This window comes from Cryptomeria japonica, chromosome 8 (assembly GCF_030272615.1).
Source record: "Cryptomeria japonica chromosome 8, Sugi_1.0, whole genome shotgun sequence".
NCBI classification, from domain to species: domain Eukaryota; kingdom Viridiplantae; phylum Streptophyta; class Pinopsida; order Cupressales; family Cupressaceae; genus Cryptomeria; species Cryptomeria japonica.
Window position 1 is genome coordinate 303,812,626 of NC_081412.1, and position 20,968 is coordinate 303,833,593.

At 37.0% G+C, this 20,968-nt stretch overlaps 1 protein-coding gene across 4 annotated transcripts in view; it reads left to right on the forward strand.

The window, feature by feature from the left end:
• LOC131060560 (uncharacterized) overlaps nucleotides 1–20,968 on the forward strand; it is a 190,436-nt gene that overhangs the window by 138,264 nt on the left and 31,204 nt on the right. For 3 of the 4 annotated variants that reach the window (XM_057993826.2, XM_057993827.2, XM_057993829.2), the window contains exons 7-11: nucleotides 7,427–7,708; nucleotides 7,899–8,029; nucleotides 8,432–8,624; nucleotides 8,776–8,835; nucleotides 8,930–9,199. In XM_057993826.2, the coding sequence (XP_057849809.1) occupies nucleotides 7,427–7,708; nucleotides 7,899–8,029; nucleotides 8,432–8,624; nucleotides 8,776–8,835; nucleotides 8,930–9,199 (936 nt within the window). The remainder of the gene's footprint in view (nucleotides 1–7,426; nucleotides 7,709–7,898; nucleotides 8,030–8,431; nucleotides 8,625–8,775; nucleotides 8,836–8,929; nucleotides 9,200–20,968) is intronic. The other variant, XM_057993828.2, reaches the window with a different exon arrangement.

A 20,968-nucleotide genomic window follows, 5' to 3' on the forward strand; every position in this document is an offset into this window, starting at 1 on the left:
CTCAATGTCTTGAATATGTGAAGTCCTATCTACCCTTTTCTATACTAATGATATCAAGAACAAATTATAGCAGCACAAAGTCTGAAATACCTTACTCTCTTTTACATGAAAAAATAAGAACTAATATGAGCTCAAAGACTCAACTAATTCTTATCACAAAATATATTTCTAAACTCCCTTAAGAACAAGTTTAAGCACAGAGTCTTACAACTCGTCCCAAAAGAATATTTACTCTAATTCATATTAACCTGCAATACTTGCAGCACAAAGACTGCAAATTGAACAATTTTCTTCTATTCCTTTCAATTCTTCAATTTACACATAAAAATTCAAAGACTTCTTTGTTGCAAATTTGACATAGTTTTTGCTTGCTTTCAAAAAGATAAAAATTACAATAGACTCCTTCAAGTATTTATAGGAGAGGAGTCTTGAGAAAAAGGTGGGAAGATCCTAACTAATTTGAGAAATTCTCTCAACCACCAAGACTTATTCAATAACTAACTATGACTTATTCAAAGTAACAAGTCCTATTCTAAATTGACTTGTAACTTGTTTACTTGTAATTACAAAAGTGACTTAACTTGCAATTTACAAAATGTTTTTACAAGTAAACATGTTAAAAGAGAAACTACAACTAAGAGATTACAATTCTGAAAAATGCAACTAAGTGTTGAAAAACACTTAGGTTTCTGCATGAGAAGACATGAATCCTTCAAACTTCTGGATGATCGTTTGTAGCTCATCAAGATCCGGTTCATGGGTATTCCTTGCCACGATCATGGTTTTCACAATAACATCGCTGCAACAAAGGATTGTGGCATTATTCTTCTCAAAGGAAGATTGAATTTCCTGTAGGAAGGCTTGATAAGTCACCAAGGCTTGAATGGATGCAGCTGAAAATGTTTCACTCTTCCATTCTTGATGGATCTTCAACTGCAAATCTGAGAGAACCTTTTCTTTTGCCAATATTTCCTCATTATGATTCATGATGTTGCAAGAAGCTTTCTCACAACGAGAAACCATATCTTGAAATACTTCTAATTGAAGTCTCATGGCATCATCAATGTCTTCGACAAGTGACTTGAGAACAAGGGCTTTGTTCTCCAAGAGCTCTTGATATTCTAGATACACAACCCTTGAAGGAACAACCTGATGTTCTAAAAGAACACAACTTTTTTTGAGGAATTTTAAGCCAAGTGGTCAAACTATCTTCTACCTTTTCCAAGTTCTGTTTGAAGGTATCAAAATCTTGGTTCAATTGTTCTTCAATGGTCTTCAATTTGACCGTCATTTGGAAAACCTCTTTCAAGACTTGTGCACATAAATCATGAAGCTGATCAACCCAAGATTCCAATGCTTGTACACAAGAGGCTCAACAATTTCAGCCGCCTTCATCTTATTACTATCAACCATTACCCTTGAGATTGTCTTGGCTCTTTTAGCAACCTTGGGCCTAGATTGCTTAAGTTGCCGGTAATCAAAGGAATCGGGAGAAATTTCCTTATTCCTTTTGGGAGTGAATGAAGTAAGCCATGGAGGTAAAGCCATCAACTCTCCTTGAGTAGCTGTTATAAGGAAAGGAGAAGAAGTTTCTGTTTGAGCAATCGTGGTCATCCTGGGGGAAGTATCTGTTTGGATGGTGACCATGGTTTGCTCGGTAACCAAAAGGCATGAAGATTGTCTCATAAACTCTTCAAAGCCGGAAGTAGAGGTATCAATCTCTGACAAATGAATGCATGCAGGAGTATCCTCGAAGATTTCCAGCAAACTCTCTTGTTGATGATCAAGAGGCAGCTCAACTGCTGAAATAGGAACGACATCCTGAGGGGATTCATTCACTACTGTGTCAGGAGGAGATAGAGGTAGCTCCATGGGAACTGAGGAGGGAATCTAATGAGATGACTCCGAAGCTAGTGATTTAGGAGCATCATTTGACTGCTGTCCTTCCTCTGGATCATTAGGATCAATCACATGAATGTGAAGCTGGGACTTTTCTTTCCCACAAATTGTTGCCTCCTTAGGAGGAAGCACCATTGCCCGACTAACCCGCAATTTGATCCTTGTGCCTGAAGATGATGCACCTTCCTTGTTGTCAATCTGAATCTCAGACTTACGTCCAAGAGGCCTCGTAGAATCATCTTCTTTTCCAACCTTGATCTTGATGAGTCTAACACCATTACCTTTGAGCCAAGTGTTGGTGTTAGCTAGGATAGGCTGAAATCTCTCAAGAATGGAAGTGCATTCTTTATGTGACCATTGGATTAAAGGAAGTGGGTCTTCATCAACTCTTCGTGAGATGTACTCTGGATCAAGTACATTCCCATCATCAATCATCCCTTGCGGAATGCCCACCAAGTTAAAATCAGTAACCTGGTCAAGGGTGAGCTTGCAGTAGTCCATCTTGAGAACCTCCTTTTCTGTACGAAGATCCACTCAGATATCCTCAAGGCGATGCACATGTATGAAGGATTTTTTGATTCTCTCCTTCATACCTCGGTAGTGAAAATCTGCCCTCGACTTAAATCTTTTGAGTTTAATCTCCTGCATCTCAGTCTCCATAGCTTTGGGTTTGGTGGATGTGATGAGGGAGTACTGACCAATCTTCAATGGGTTAGTTGTAGAAATCCCCATCCCAACCTTATGCTTGACAAATTGATGTGCATGAACCCCCATGATCTGTCTTTCCAACTCCATAAGAATAACTTATCAGTTGAGTATCTAGGAAGCATGTATGGCTGCCCACTGTAGCATCCGACTCTCATATAAGTGAAAGTCGGGGATTGAAGAAACACGTAACCATACTCATTCACTCTTTCCCATGTTTCATCTGACACCCTTTTGTTCTTTAGAGTCTTGTCAAACTAGCACATGAAGTAACCAAAGAATGCATCCAGAACCCTCCTGAAATGTAATCTGCTGGGTCTCAAAGGCAGCTCATCACAGTATTCCCACACAGTTATAAGCGAGCGATCACCCTTGGCAGAAAGACCAAGAAATGTCTAAGTGATGCTGACAAATACACTAAGTATGAGTTCATGTAGAATGTCATGGTAGTAGGGACTGCTGCAAGTTGTTCACACAAAGCGTCACTAATATTCTCTCCCCATGATATATGATGGGGACTACCTTATGAACATGATAAATTGATACATCGAGGGCTCAAAAACATTAGAATGCTCAAGACCCAACATCCTGCTGAGGTGAGTAATGATGTCTGCAATTTCCCACTTGAAGTCACAACGATACAACTTAGCCCACCTTGTGAAAGTGGCTCATGGCTCATGAATCCACCTGTTAATGTGGCGTTTGCAGTCCTTTTCCCTCTTGACATAGTACTTAGCTGCACTATCCTTTGAAATCTCCATATACACAGCTGCTTATGGTATTATGAAGACTTTCTCAATAGTATCCTCATCAAGGCAAATTATTGCCTCCCCATCATCATTTTTGATGGTTCTTGTCTCCTTGTCGAAATGGTGAGCACAAGCGAGAAAAAATTCAGGTTCTAGGGCAGCTACCAGAAAAGAAGATGCATGATGAATGTGGCTGTCCAACAAACACTGCATATTACTATCCTGCGGATCCTCCACCCTTTTGATGAATTCTGACATATCAACATGCCCTATTTCCGTATCCTTGATATGATCCAAAGGAGAGGAAACTTGTGAAAGGGAAACTTCATTCTGGTATTTGTCATATTTATACTTCATCTTCTTTGGAATGGAAGATGATAGTAAATCTGACATTGAAGAACAACCTGGTACGCTGCGATGAAGACTTAAAAGTGTTAAAGCAACATCAAAATCAGGTGCAACTAACATTTTTTCTTCTTCAAATGGGAAGAACTCCAACCCTTGCACTTCACAACTTTGTGAGAGAAAGATGGGAAATAAATGGGAATGCTTGAAACTTGGTCTTTGACCAATTTCGGATCTTGGGGAAAGTTTTACAAGTATACAAGTGGGGACGGACAAACATGCAATTAGAATTTTGAAACCCGAATGCAAGTATACTTGTAAAAAAGAAAATGAAGAAGCGGGTGAAAAATGAGATTTTGACATTTGGGAAATGACGGGAATGGTATGTACGGATAATGTCAATGAGTATGGATGAAAATGGAAAGATTTTGGGAAAGTCATCTTCAAGAAAATGGGAAGAACTTTCAACTTGTAATCTGATTTTAAGAACCTGATTTTGAAAGAATGAGAATTTTCCAACTTAGAAACTTGAAATTTCACCAAAAGATGATTAAAATATTCAATTATTTTCATCCTACTTGCAATCGGGATTTAAAATCCCGAATGCAAGTAAAGAGGGAAAAAGGGGAAGAACAATGCAATTCACAAATTGCTTTGCTAAGGGGAAAATCTCTCACAAAACAGATTTTAGGCAAGAGCAAAACAAAATTAACATGATTAAGCAAGGAAATAAAAACAACAAGACAAGAAATAAAAACAAAATGAAAAGAAATCATACCTTGCTTTAATCCAAATGCTCTTCCAAGGAAATGCAACAATCCTTGTGATTAAGAGGCAAAACCTTTAAATAAGCAACAAATCGAACTCCCAAAACCCTAACCACGTTTTTCAAAAACGTCTTATGCAGCAAAAACGCCTAACAAAATGGCATAAGAAGAGGTCAAAACATCATCCAACCCCAACGCCTAGGCACGAGAGGGCAAAATAACTTAGGAGATGAAATATTCGTGGCATTTTGGAGGAGCAAATCGTGCCATTTGAAGAACACGTGTTGCTGTTATAATGCCTTAAAACCAGCAAATAAATCCACCAAATGGCATGGGAAGAGTTTCAAGATGCATGAAAATAGCTAAGAATTCAAAACGCCTTCTTCTTGCTGGAAAATCTCCACAAAAATCGATTGAAACTTTCAACAAATTTGCTCCCAAAAGCTGGTTGGGTTCTTGAGGGAGAACAAGAAGTTCGAATTTTGCCAATAACATGTGAAATCGGGTTTTAGAAACTCATTTACAAGTTTAAAATATTCACTTTTTCATGCACAAGGCAAAATCGGGTTTTTGTGAGAGAACTAGATGTTTAAAATACATGTAATAGGGAAATAAAATTCCCTTTACAAGTTTTAAACAACTCAACAAAAAGAAATGAATTTAAAATAATAAAACTTGTAATAGGGAAATAAAAACCCTATTACAACTTAAAGTGACTTTATAAAACTTGTAATGGAGGAGAAAAACCCCTACCATAACTTAAAATCACTTAAGTGGAACTTTTTAAAAGAATTACAAGTTAAATTTAAATTTTATAATTTAAAGTTCACTTGTAATATGTCTAAAAAGTTTCTACAATGACTTAAAAAGCCAAAAAGCAACAAAGTGGAAATAAAAAGTAAGTTACAAGTTCTAATATCATAAAGTGCACTTGTAATTAAAAATTTCCCTACAAAGACTAAAACAAAGGAAAACATTAAAACTTGCAACTTAAGGAAAATTTCTCACTTGCAGTCAGGGAGAAAAAACCCGAAATTGAAGGAAAAACATAGCAAACGAACTCAAAACGCGATGAAATTCAACACGTGATTCGAGGATGGAATGAGGGTTAAGCCAGTCCAGGGATAGGGCAAAATTCTTCCTCAGGAAGCGTGCCTTAGAGTAAAATTTTCATTTTTTGATAAATTTTTTAAGTAATGGTCCATCATTTTTAAAAACAAAAATGAGGAGAACATACACATACACATACATATATGTGTACATATAGATACATGTATACACAATGCACATACACATGCATACACATGCATACATACATGTATATACCTACATATATACATATATATATGCATATGTATATATACACTATATATATGTATGTATGTATGTATTTATATGTACATATATATACATGTACACACACACACACACATATACATATATATATACACACATATATATACATGTGTGTGTGTGTGTGTGTCAAAGTTGCATAGATACAGATACAAGATCGGCCATTTTTTCAGACCCCCAATATGGATACGGCTGGATACGACATTCATAAAAAACAAATACACATATTTAACATAGTTTTGTAAGTTATTATAGGAGATTTTCATTACTTCAAAAGCAATATAGACACATAATTGCTACATAAATAATTATAAATTAATTTAACAATTTACAATATGCAGAAATAGTAGTAGTCGCATTAGAAGATAACCCCCAAAAATAGGTTGTTGAAATAGAAAAACATTTCATTTGTCTTTCTCATTTGGTGTGGCTTTTGTTTATACCAAATATTGAAAAAAAAAACTGCATGTATGAAGTTTTTTAAATTAAATTTAGGAAGATTTACATTAAATTTAAAAAAAATCAAATCACATAGTATCCGACACAGTTGGAAAATCAAAGGTTTTCGGGCACGCGTGGGTACAGTTTTCGATGTGTATCCAGGCCGTATTGATTATGTATCTGTTTTGGATATGGGGATACACGCCTGCAGGGAGGGATACACACACATATACACACATATATACACATACATACATATATACACACATATACATACATACATATATACACATACGTACATGCATATACACACACGCACACATACATACATACATATATACATACACATATACATACATACATACATACATGCATGCATGCATGCATGCACATACACATACAATGCATATACATGTACATGTACATATATATATACATATACATACATGGATGTGTACGCAAACATATACATATACATATATATTCAATGTGCAACCCAGAGATGAGGTGAATGATGTCCAATGTCATTGACAAATTCATATTTGCCAATGGCATTCCGTTCCATGATGCATGCTCTTCTTATTTTAAGAAGGCCATGTCCAAGATTGCACAAGCAAAGCCTTCACATGTGGGACCTGGATATAAAAACTGAGACCTATTATCCTGGTTTAAAGTAATTCTAAGACAAATGTACTGATTGATGAATCATGAAATACCTGCCACACGGTTCTCACATAGGTGCAACATTATCATGGATGGGTGGATGTGTTTAATTGTTGGATATTCAAGTGCATGGCTAAGTGCAACATTATCATGAATGGGTGTATGTGGAGTGCACGATAATGTTAACTGAATACGCATATGGCTATGTTCTTTATATTCAGTGCCCTCTTAACTTTATGTTCTGTTTGTAGACTTATCTAAGCTCTAGCTTTTAGTTCTAGGGCATGATATAGAAATGGGAGAAAAAATAATGTGGGCAGCATTGTGTGAGTACACTCACCTTTAATGGTAGAGATCAATGTGGACGGTTCATTTGTAAATTTGCATTTTTCTGTAAAGCATGGGAAAATTTATTCTTGGTCCTCTTGGATTACGTTAAATTATGTTGAGCCAAAACTAATTTTTTGAATTAGTAAGCTTTGACATTGTTTTTCATGTCTGCAGGCTATAAGAAATGGAGAATCAGGAGTTGATTCCATGGACATTGCTTTATGGAAAACACTCTGCGCTTCTCGGGATACTCTTCTTAATGAATTGCACAGCTTGAGTAGGGCAATTGATAAAAAAATTGATGAACTGGATGACACAGAAGACACGTCTATACAATTAGTTGCAAAAAAGCTTGATGGGAAAAAAACAGAAGCATGGGGTTTTAAAAATGGTATGATAATGGAAATGAAATCAAGGCTTGAAGAATCAGCAATTGTTTTAAGGACAGTTTCGGAGGTAGAGATGATTTTTGAAATATAGCAAGAGTGCCTTTGTGCATCCCTACTTAAATGTATTTTCATTGAAAGATAAAATTTTCAAGAATCACTGTAATTGTAACTGGCCTGTTAAATAGTATCACCATTGGCTATGGGGAATAAGTAATATTGAGTTAATGATTTATTCCTAATTTTCTTCATTTTGGCAGCCAGAAAATTGGCCATATAAGACCAAAGGCGGGCAATCATCAGAGTTGTCCAGGATAGAAATGTTAGAAGGACTCCAATCATTGGGGAGTCAGCTTTCTTCTATTTGGAACGCGTTTTTGAGATTTCATAGGTAACAATACCTAAGCAAAATAATGCATTTTCTCTCTCTTCAGAAATTAAGGTATTTGTTTTATTGGCACATTGAACGCCTTAGTAAAGTTATTACCTTGATAGATTGGAACTGGAGGTAAATTATTCTCCATTTAGATGTCCTTAATCTGTGCGTCCTCCTTGAGGTTCACTGTTCTTTAAAGGTTCCTTGCATTGAATAACTAAACAGCACTAATTTCTTAGTATTTTGCTTTGCAATTCTCATAATTGAATGGGAAGTGAAGTTTTGCAATATGCTGCTTATGAAATGAAGCAAACATTCATGCCTCTGCCATTTTTTTGATACACCTTGAATTTTCCTTTAAATTAATGGCTCCACGATGACAACTTAACAAATTTCTTGATTTTATAAATTTTGCAGGAAATATAGGATACCAATAATGGAATATCTGCATAAGGTATGGGCGGAAGACAGAAATATGGAGTGGTCATTGTGGCTGGTACACTCTGAGATGGATATTCCACAACATAATTCAAATAATGAAGTTGTTGAGGAGAATGGTTGGGCTATACAAGCTGCAAGAAAAACCCCTATGAGAAAATCCCACGAAGATGTAAGTTAAATATCAAAAAGTTAAAATCAGATTTTTAGCTGACTATAATTGCTGATAAGGTTGCACAGTTAATCACAATGGAATGGTATTTCGTAGTTTTACTTGAAATTGATCGACAATGTTTTATTACAATATATTTTCTTTCCTGTAGCCTGCAGTAGCTGCAGCTTCTCGTGCTGACCTGCACCGAAAGGGTATTGAACAAATGAAGGTATGCATCCATTCTCCTCAGTTTGTTCAAAATCAAAGTAATATTTTAGAATTTGTCATAGGTTTTCAAGACTAAAAAGGGTACTTCATTGCAGATAAACAGTACATACCTTCAGGATTTGCAAATATATGGTAAGATAGCTCTTGTTCCAATCATCTCTGTTGAGCACCATACAGTCCAATGCCAGAAATTGAGTAAGGTTAAAGAGGATACTAGGTTTGGCTTTACTGGTTCTCTTGAGCAAGAAGGGGTTTCCATAACACCAATGACATCAAGAGGTAAATTGCCTCCAAAGTTAGCTGATCAGGGAACAGGAAGAAGTGGACGTGTATTGAAGGTGGTGGTCTTTGTGCATGGTTTTCAGGTTAGTTCTTTTTGAAAATTTGTCTGATTGTTATAAACTATGTTCCTGCCTTTCTGGATGATCTACTAGATCATTGTGTTTCAGGTGTTGGGTTCAGTTGCTTTATGATCTACTAACTTGTCTTACTTTAGCTCTGATTGTGGCAAGATGGTTGTCCCTTTTAAATAGCCAGCATTATTGAGATTTAATACTACAACAGGATGGTGGCAATGCAAGGATACAGAACGGTAAAAAGATATTTATATGGTATGGTAAGCTGGTTTACCAATATGTGCATAAGTGTCGCCAAATTTCTTGTCAATGTTCAAACACAACACAAGATGTAAGATACAGCTAAAGTTTATTTTTCTTTTGAAAAGGAGAGAAAGATATCAGCCTGACTTACAAGCATGGGCCTGCCTTCCCCTTCGTGTGCAAGATAAATGGAGCTGATGTTTTTATAGCAGTGGGGTAGTGCCTCAATAGCATGCAATCTGTAAGATATACATGGGATAATAAGGATCCACGAGCCACTGGGGAAATGTATTTTACATTGAGTACCAGGGGCTTTCGACAGATAATTATTTTTGTCTAGGTGTTATTAGGGAGATAAGGAATACTCTTGAGCTGTCAGAGAATTCTGCTTTATGTTAAGGATACTGCCTTTAAGAGACAAATATTCTAATTTATATTCTGTATTAAAACTAAACCCATAATATTTTCTGTATTCTTAACCTATACTCAGTAGAAAGATATAAAATTTGTAAGTGGGAAAGGTTCCTGAGTTGCCAAGGAATTGTATTAGCCAAGATTGGGATGCGTCATCCAAATTGGCATACATTCCAACTAATATGTTTTCTTGAAGGCTTTCCCATGACAAGACATACATAAGATTTTTTTCCATAATTCAGAAATCCTCTCTTGAACAAAATCTCTCAAATGCTGAAGATTAGCTTAAGGATCACTTGAGAAGACTCCAAGGTTCATGAATGTAGGATCACTATGTGTGGATAAGCTTAGTTGGTTTGATGTGATTATGCTGGAATCACAAGGGAACTTACATTCGAATGCCTGAATGCTTGATTTGTTGGAACTTAAGTCCTATCTACTCAATTGGAAGATAAAAAAAGAGCAAAAGAGGTAGGGTTTGAGAGAGTCTATTCTAAAACCTAGAATGTAAGAACATGGATGAAATACTATATGGAATCCTACTGGGCGAGGTCTCACCATCAAATGGAACAATTTGACACAAGCTTAGTGCAATCTTCTAAGGATGTTTCAAAGATATTCGAACCAGTACTGCCAAACATTGATCACCATTCGAGTTAATGCATAAACAATGAGTGTAGGACGATTCGAGGTTAAGCTCATGTTATTCTAGTTGACCACGCAAGGCACATTTATAATCAGCAAGAGGCTAGTGGTATGGACTAACGGATTCCACGCAAATGCATTCAACAAATTATTCCATTCAATCTGATTTATTTATTATCTAATGTGAAGATCCAACAAGAAACCATGAACATTGTAATGAAACAACACACCTCACCATAACTTCAATGAATTCTCTTCCTACTCTACTTTAACTTCTATTCTATTCTCTTAAGACTATCTACAAACTATTAACTCACTATTAGCTATTAACTATTAACCTTTACAAATGAAAGACTTGAGCCTTTAATAATGCTCTCAATACAATTCAATGGCTCAGATCCATTTGAAATCAATGGCCGAGATTTTACAATGAAAATCCTAATTAGGGTTTGTTACAACAAACTCTCCTTAGCCAATGAGAAAATTACATTTAATTAGTGTGGACCAATAGATATCAGGGGTAGGTGACTTGGAATTTGTGCCATTACTGGTGAGTCAGGTACATTGCATCTAGACATGTTGATGTGGAACCCTTCTGATTGGTGAATGGTGATTGGGATGCCACCTTAATTTGCTTGTAGATTTGGAAGATTTGATACTCGACATTACAAGCTTGCTTGAAGTAGTGGTGATGGGATATATTGAGGGAGCTGAGTCCTTCCTTCATCCTCACTTGCTTGCCTTAGGGTGATTGCATGATCTCTTCCTTTTTCCATCTTATGATCTCTCCACGTCGACGTGATAGAATGAAAACCTTGAAGATAACTTGCTATTGGTTACAATTGTTGAACACTTGAAGTTTTTCAACTTAGTAGTACTTTGAGTTTTCTTCATGCATTTGATGTGTTCTTGATGCTGATGAAGCTTTTGAAGTAGTCCCCTTGTATCTTGTCCTTGGTCTTGCATAGTGATGATAGGAAGTGTTTGTCATGATCGAGTCATCCCTCCATCCTTGCTTGTGCCTCTTTTCATGTCCTGCAAAAGAAACAAGCAAGTATTACACACACTTAATATAGGCTGATTAAAGCATATAGAGAGGACTTACCATCATGAAGCAACACTTGAAGTTGCTTTTTTTTTTTGCTCGTGAAGAGGAGCTTCTGAAGTGTATTCCATTATTGATGTTCATTGAGTTCTCCTTGTCTTTGAAGTCACTCATTTCAATGAGATCACGAAGTTGTTAATGTAGATCAAATCATGAAGTTTGCTCATGTCTTAATTCTTGAAGTTCATTCGTATCCCTTGGTTTGTAAAGTTGGAATTTAACGTTGAAGCCACCTACATGAATCTCGCTTAACATGAAGTTAAAATTTGCTCATGAAGCTTGATTCATGAAGTTGATATTTGCTCATGTAGGTTTGAACATGAAGATCATCCTAAGTGGCATGTACATGAAGTTTCTTTCTCTCACCTTGCTTATTAAGTTCGCTCATCTTTCTCAACTCATGAAGTTCACTTGCATGAAATTCGCCCCGTTTCCTCAACTCACGAAGTTTGCTTCAATTATGCAAGTCATGAAGTTCGTTCTTGATCTCTAATTTGTGAAGCGTTCTTCTGTTTCAGTTTGTGAAGTCACTTATATCCATCAAAACTTGAAGCTCACTGATATCCTTGCATTCATGAAATTCACCCTTATATGCTTGAAGGTGAAGTTTGAAGTTCACTGCTATATCATGAATCTTGAAGTCCGCTGCCTTAGGTGAGTTTATAAATTCGTTCATCTGTGTGGATTCATGAAGTTCGTTGATTAAAAATGAGTTTCGCTATCTGCTGAAGCAATTCGCTAGCTGCTGGAAAAATTCGCTTAAGAAGAAGTAACCTTAATCCTTGCAAGTTTCATCATTCTTTGGATCTTTAATAAGGTGTTAGCATAAGTCTAAGGTGTAATTATCTGGATTCAGATTTGATTATATTTAAATTAGGTCAAAATTCTTTAAACCAGATTTGCATTAAATCAACCTTTTAGTCATTAGAGGCATATTTACCAAACAAAGATTGATCTGAAAATTCAATTTTTTATTTATCATCAAATTAACTTACACGCTTCTTGTAGGTGAAGGATGGCGGCTCCCAAGCAAAACAAGAATCTCTCTCACCAAGCACTCATCAAGGAAGATATGAAGGAGAGCGAGATCGAGAGTAGAATCACGTCAAGTTGGAGCAAAATTGGAGATATTCGCCTCGGCAAGTTCGACATGAAGAAATTCCGTCATCCATCATTCATCAATGAGCCTACAACAACACACAAGAAGTTGATTGAAAGTGGACTTATCAACGCAGCTGGCTTTCCCCCCGTAGTGCAATGCTATGAACTCATCGTAGAATGTGCTCAACACTATGACTCAAAGTCAAGGAGAATCGTTACAAAAGATGGGAAGGTGCTTGCCTATCTCTCGGAGAGAGAGCTATCAGCGGGACATTTCATCTACCCGAATCCAAGGAGATGACTTACATAACTCTAGAAGGTGCTAAACCAGCCTACGAAGATGATCCCAAGGCTTGTGTAAAGATCATTGATAAATTTTGGTTAAAAAAAAGTAGAGGAGGGAGAAGCAGATGGCCGGATAAATTGGATAGAAGTGACTTTCATGATGAATACAGAGACTTCATCACCTTACTTCATCGAGTATTTGGAGCACCTGAGGCTTTCCACTTTGAAGAATGGATGTTTTACTACATTGAGACTATCACTCAAGATAAGAAGGTGATCAATTGGGCAAGGGTATATTAATAAACAATTAAGGAGACTGATGCGCACCAAGCTTTCTATATGAGTTCTTATGTTATGTATTCTATAGCAAGAAATTTTCAACATTCAGGACTCATGTATACAAGGGTAGTAGGAAGAAGACCTGGAGAAATCAAAGTGTATGATTGCTATCCCCAGCTCAAACATCCACCGAAACAACACTACAAGAGGGTGAATGATGCATTCACTATGCATGTCACGAGGATATTTCGAGGTGGATCACAACAAAGACTTTCTCCAGAGGCACAAGCTTTGATAGAGCAATATGGTGCATGGTTTATACAGTTTCCGAAATTTACCTACATCAGAATTCAAGGGTCTCCTATTCCTCCCTACATGTTGCCACGATACCCCACGAACAGAGTGGTGTTGCTCGAAGTAGTGAGGTAGTTGCTAGCATATGTAAAGACATATAGACACAGGCATGGAGCAGGCATTCCTTTTCCTATCACCCTCAGAGATTCCATTGAGTCATGCCCAACTATTTATGCAACTGAAGATGCCGAGCAGGAATTAGCATGTCACTCACTCAAACTATTCACAATAAGAGAGTATTTTGATCCATATGGTAAAGTAAGAGAACTTTTGGGGAAAAGTTGTGGACACCTATGGCATTTAGAAGATTATTGGGTCAACATTCCAAATGATATAGAGGTGAAGAAGAAGATGTTCTCCAGACTACCCCTCAATTTCATTAGAGAAGGCAAACTATTCCATGTAGCTGATTGAGTTCAAGACAATGGTAAATATCTCCAAGGAGTGTATGCCAAAGAAGATAAGGAGATCAAATTCAAATGGGCAGATTTGGAAATTGAAGATTTGAAGGAGTTGATGAAAGCAGTCTTGGAATACACTCGCGTATGGGTAGATGTGCAACACCAGAAATTGAAAGAGCAAGGCATAATTCCAACATTCTACTTAGAGGAGATGGAAGATAATGAAGCTAGTGGAAGTGGCAGTGCACTACAACCATCTCATTCAAGAGGATCCAAGAGAAAAGAAGATCATGGTGAGAAGGAGCCCGTAAAGAAGAAACACAAATCAAATGCAGATCATCCAAAGTTAAGAATTGGAAAGGAATTGAGTCAAGGGGCTAATGAATCAGCTGAATCTACAGTGCATAATACAAAAGCTAAAGAGAAAGTATCACAAGAGCGAGAAGAGTCCACTCGTCTTATTCAAGAGATTGAGGGTAGATGTGAGAATGATGATGAGGTTGCTTCGCCACCAAGAGATGAATAGATGGTAGAAGGAGCACAAATTGAAGAAGGAAGATCTTCTATTGCCGATGGCTAAAAGAGAGACTCGCTCAAGAAGTAATATGTAATGTCCCCTTCTCATTGACGACCTTCCAGTGGTCCATTAGCCTATTCTTGAGACCCATAGGCTAGGTGGAATGAAGAATGAGCGTCCAACTTTGATGAAACGAGGACTTACTATTTTTAGTAAGTCAGGGAATGGCTATTTTGGTGACATTGTTGTACTGAGCTCTCCATGCTCTATCTCTAGGCACGAAAATCATGCTTTCTGGAGCATTAGTTCTTGACTTACTATTTTTAGTAAGTGGCAGTGTGGCATAATTCTATTTTTGGCAGTAGACAGGGTCCTGATTCTGCAGCAGTTCGGTGGTCTTCTTGGCTCAGTTTCATCCTGGTTTTGACAGTGATTAGTACGGGAGTCATATGTGACACGATTAAATATTATTTCCTTATCCTAAGGTTTAATATTTAATTAATCTGATTAATTGCTACTGATTATTGAATTTGGGATTAATGTCTATATTCTTCTAAGTATTTGGCAAATTTCATGTTTAATAAAGAGATGTCGAAATTATTGAGAGATATTATTTTATGACTTATCTCTAATGTTGCCAAGTGAATTTCGTGGGCCCATGCTTTTTGGCGTGAGGGTTGAATTGAGAGTATGGTGCCACTCTTGGGGTCCACGTGGGTTGGAATGAAATGCAAATGAGAGAAGTTGAGTTTGAGGGAATTTGCATTTGGTTTTGATGGTGTGAAGTTATAAATGAGAGACTTGGGCTCCCATTTGCATCATCTTGAAAATTTGTAATGTTATGTTGCCGATTTGGCGACATAACTTGAGGCTTCGGAGTGCGTCTCCCTAGTGCTTCCCGGTTTCGTACCTGAAACATAGTACCTAGCTGCGTGCTATATCCTACTACATTCTCAGAGCTGCCTTAGACATTTTTGGTGTTGAAGTGATTCTGGAGACTTGTTGGTTTGCCTGTGGCTGAAGTACCTTTTCGATCATACCTCTCTGTTGAATCGACTGACGGTTATGGGTATCATCTCTCCCTTCCTTCTCAGCACTGGCGATATACTTTGTGAGTTTATAGCTTGTTTGTTTGAGTTTTGAATTTTCTACGTTAAATCGAAATTCCCAGGTATAGGGTGGTTTTCTATTTGCATTGGGATGCGTGCAAAATTAATATGGGGTTGTTTGGGTTGTGGTCTTAGTCGGTCGTTGTTGCACGAGATATATTGTGGGTTTGGGACTTGTTTGAAGTGATTTGGATGTATATTGAGGGAGTTATGAGCATTTTAGCATTTCCATAGGCTGCTGATTTGTAGTTCCAGCCTGCAGATTGGTTGTAGCAAAAATTCATGTTCTTATTGTGATAATCTGCATTACTCTCCTTCTCTTATCTCTATTTTTTTAAGGTTAAGTAGTAGCACTACTAACTAGTTTTGCTTTGTAACTCTCATCCCACTGAAAAAGTCGAAGAGGTTGGCTTGCCGCCTACTATCAAGCAACTTTGTAATTTCAGTCCTCCCACTGCATAAGTGGTCGAGTGATAGTTATGTGTAATGATCCTCCCGCTGCATAAGCGGTTGAGTTGAGGTGTTTGTAATTGCAATCCTCCCACTGAAATATTGCGGTTGAGTGATTCTTATTTTGTGTATCTCACTTGGCTGGTTCATCGCCAAGTTTCCTTGTTTTCCCGCTGGATAAGTGGAAGGGGCTGGCTTGCCGCCCAAGCAATGCATTGTATTTCAGTTTCTTAAGCTAATGATCCCCTCAACACTGTATGCTCTCACCTTCCCACATTGGGCACTTGGTGATCCGAAAGTGGAAGTTTTACTTTCCCAGCATGTTTCAGTTTATGATTTCTAACCTTAACGGGTTAATTTCTTGTTGATGTTATTGTTGGCCTTAAAAATAAAAATAAAATAACTGGGATATTACATAATAATAGCAGAGGAAGAAGAACAAACATATGACATAGCAAGCCTTCTGAGTCAGACTCAAGAAGTCATTGAGAAGAAGAAAGCTACAAAGATGTCAAAGGTAATCAGAGATGAATCAGGATGAAGAAAATTACAAATGGCTACTTCAAGAGTTGAAAAGTATCAAGATGAGATCACAACTGATGAATATGACATGGAGACTATTGACTTGGGTCCACTCACATCCAAGCAAGCTATTGGCGAAGCAACTGATTCAGTAAAAGTTGTTAATGATATGTTAAGGGCTGAGATTGAGAAGAATAGAAAATTGGAAAAGGAAATAGATTTATGGAGAAGTTTTGTTCAACAATTTCAGCAACCTTTGGCACAACAAGGCCCGACAGCTACACCACCTCCTTTGCTTCCTGCAGAATCGGTGGATCATATAGAGAAAATAAGGAATTCAGCTCAATTGATGGATACATGGATAGAAAATTCCTACAAGAAAGTGAGCAAGTTCATGAAAAATATTATGCAAACCCTTGATACAGTTATAAGAGTTCGTGGAAGAACTCATGTGCTCATAGAGGCTTCTGAAGCATTCAACCATGCTAGAGATGTAATCATCCCAGTACTTCAAGTAATAAGGAAGTCACTGAGGGATATTTTATCCAAGCAAAAGGTGAGAAAGGAAGGAACAACGCCCAATCTTCTACAATGGAGTAGTTTGCTTCGCACAAAGAGGATTATTTTCGAAGATATTGGAAAAGGATGTGAACAAGTTCAAGATGAAATGCATCATATTCATGATAAGATAGTGGGAGTAGCACAAGATGTCCTGAGAAGAAAGATTGATTCAGGCATAGTCATAGAATCCAAAGAATTGATGGAAAGAATAAAGATTATCTTCTACGGTGAAGGTGATATGGCAACCAAGGAGCAAATAGATGAAATGCTCGAGTTTGTGATTTTGACAAGCAAGGTTCATGAATTCGAACCTAAATGGGAGAAATCCATCGTCAAAGCTTTTGATGAAGTAATGCACATGGAAGAGCAGCTCAAGTCTCTTCCAGAGATTCCAATGAGGGAGATAGAAGAAATGGTGTCTAGATTCATCGAATATGCCAAAAATGAACGTGAGAAAGGGAACTAGATTCTAGAAGACAGTTTGTTATGATCCCACGTAGCATCTCGCATTTCTATTGGATAATGCTTCCTCGATTTCCATGCCAGCACATGTTGCCTTCTTATTGGTTAATTCATGGTGATGATTTTTTAGATAGGGTTTTCATTTATGTCAAACCCTAATTAGGGTTTAGGTGGCAAGATCATGGCCCTTGATCTCCATTCGATCTCGGACCTTCATTGTATTTGGAAGCTCTATATAAGCTCCACTCATTTTCATTTGTAAGGTTAATAGGAATAAGAATAAAATAAGGAGAAGAGAGAGCAATTAATAGTTAACAATTGATAGTGAATAGTGAGAGAGCAATAATAGCAAGAGTTAGACTTGAAGAATTGTTGTTATTTGGTCATTGGATTAATGAAACATTGAAGTTATGGTGTTTTACTCAATCCTTGAAGCTCATTACATGGTTCTTCTATCTTCTTAAGCTAATCTTTTGATGATAATTTTAGTATTAGATTTCATGGTGGAATGTTGTATTTGATGCATTGTGAAGCTCGTTATCCATACCACTAGCTTTCTTGCTGATTGTAAGCGAGCCTTGTGTGGTCAACTGGAGCATTTTAAAGTCTTTAAGTTCGATCATCGTTTAACCCTTGATATGCATTCAATTGATGGTGTCTATGGTTGATAGTGATTTGAAAACCTTAAAACATCCCTAGAAGATTGCATTAGTTTTGGCAAAGTTGTTCGTGTATGGCGATGCTATAACTAGTTGAGTTTCACTTGTATTGTTTCTTCATCCATTCATGCTAGAGTAGTTTAGGATTCCCTCTAAACCCTCACCTTTTGCCCTTTTTTTGAAAATCATTTACTAGTATTAGGGAAAATCCTAACTGCATACCAGCTGCTAATCAATTGTTGAGTCTTTTCGAATCATAAAGGCCCCTTGATGAAACAGTAAACACAAAAACCAACTAAGCTTATCCACACGTAGTGATCCTATATTCATGAACCTTGGAGTCTTCTCAAGTGATCCTTAAGCTAATCTTCAGCATTTGAGAGATTTTGTTCAAGAGAGGATAAGATACTTATGGTATTTTATTCCTGTGTTCGCATGTGCGTAAAAAACACATCAACAGAGTTATAGAGAACTCAAAAAATAAAAACAGGTATAGTATATCACTTAAATGCACTGGACATATAGGGGGCTAGAAAAAACATCAGTGACAGTTTTGATCTTAGTTGAAAATGTCAACTACAACCAAAAACGTCACTAATGATTCGTTCATGGCTAAAAGTCTAAAACGAAGCCAGATAAGACAAAATTGCCAAAGTTTTCTCATAAAGGAGGAGCTAGGGTATTTGGAATTTCATCTTGTGGTGTATCAAGATGTTTGGACTTCCTTTTGATGCTCATTTGACTCTAGGCTATATCTATTATCACCCTTGTATGTCATTGAGAAGGGGTTTCTTTGAACTACAACTTTACTTATTGGATCAGTTAGGTAGTCTAGTCTTTCAGATGTTGGAATGCAATTTAGAAGGTTAGAGAAAAGTTGCATTGCTGTATATGTGTTTGGACATCATCTTGAAGGTGTAATATGCCCATGAAGGTCTCAGGTCTCATGTAACGCAGTAAACTTGTGTGTAATTGCAAGGAATTAGTGACATTGAAGAAGTGATCGCTTACTCTTATGGAGTTTTCTCCCAAGTTAACTTTCTCCATAAGTTGCCAAATTGGAATTGGATGTGGGTACGGGTAAATGGATGCGGTATGCTGGTATGACATTTTTTTTCAGAGTGGGTACGTCCATACAAAAAGCATATAAAAATCATAAATACATACACATTTGCAGCTTTTAAATATATCAAGTACAGTCTACTAATTTGATTTCAATTTGTCAAACTTGAATGTCATGATGCATATTTATTGTTCAATCTTAAAACAATACAATTAGAAATCAGCATAATATGGGTCTTCACCAAAACCAACATCGTCAGCATCATTTACATTAGATGTAGGTCGATTAGAAGAACCATGAGGCCCCAACACAATTCCTAGAAAAAAGTATGCTGGCTATCTGATTCTTCAAAAAGTGAAGGTTGTTTGGTCCAAGCCAGATTGCTTTGGGTCTACATCCCACAACTTCATTGCCCCTTCCTTGTTCTCATCATGTTTATGCGTAAGAAGGCACAAGTTGGAATGCATGTAACTAGCTTCTTTGCCTTCTTTGATGCCAATCAGTTGCATGCCATTGAGTGGATAAAGGAGTATGTAGCCCAAGTTCTCTCAAACAAAGAGGAACTAACAACCTATTGATATAAAGTTTGACCAAAAGTATGCATTTATTTCAATCCTAACTCATAATTTAAGTCAATTGTTAGTCGTCGTGTGATTGATGATATTATCCTAAATTATTTTGGAACTAATTATTCTACCCATCAAATCTATTACTTAATTGGTTGAATAAAATGCATAATTACAACCAGTGTTCCATGGCGACATGTCCCCCCCACCGAAATCCCTGCGTTTCTGGAACGGGGACATTTTGGAGATGTGGGGACTGTAAAGACCCCTTTTAAAAATTTCATTCTTTCTTCTGAATGATTTGTTGGGTTTATATTATTTGCAGGTTTTAACTGAGATTCATAGATTTGTATGCAAATATAGTCATTTCCAAGCTTCATACAACCATTTAACAAAATATATGACTATTATACTGAGCAATGGTTTGTTACTTATATAACAATTATAATACAGTTTGCTCTGAATATTGATATTAAAATCCAAAAATGCAGAGAAGAAGATTTGATTCCTGACCTCAATCAGTGTGCCCATCATGCAATCTCTTTCCAATGTGCAAGTCCTTGCATTTTTACACACCTTAGCTCACACACTTCTTTTGTTGCTATATGCTTGCCATGTGCATTCATCTCTATGCCATGTGCATTCATCTCCCTGCCATTACCTTCGGTGTCTATGCACACACTTCCTTCCTTGGTGTCAAACTTCCCTTTCAGACCCCTTCTTAGTGCCATGGCTTTGAGAACCCCAAAGTGCCTATCCTAGTTTCTAGCTATTGTTGGACTTTAGGCTTGACCTGGGATGCCCCTAAATCAATGCGGCTAACAAATATTGATTAAAGTCGTATGTTCAAGAAAGGAACTTGCAAGCCACCTATTGGGCTATAATCTACTTCAATAGTGTTTGTGATGCATCCTCTTTTAGTGACACCTTTTTATAAGTGGACAATAGTACCCCTTTTTATTGTAAGAGAAGAAAAATTGAGGGATTATTAGAAATAATATTTCAGATTGAGGCATGGCACAATGTTGATGAGTAATTTATG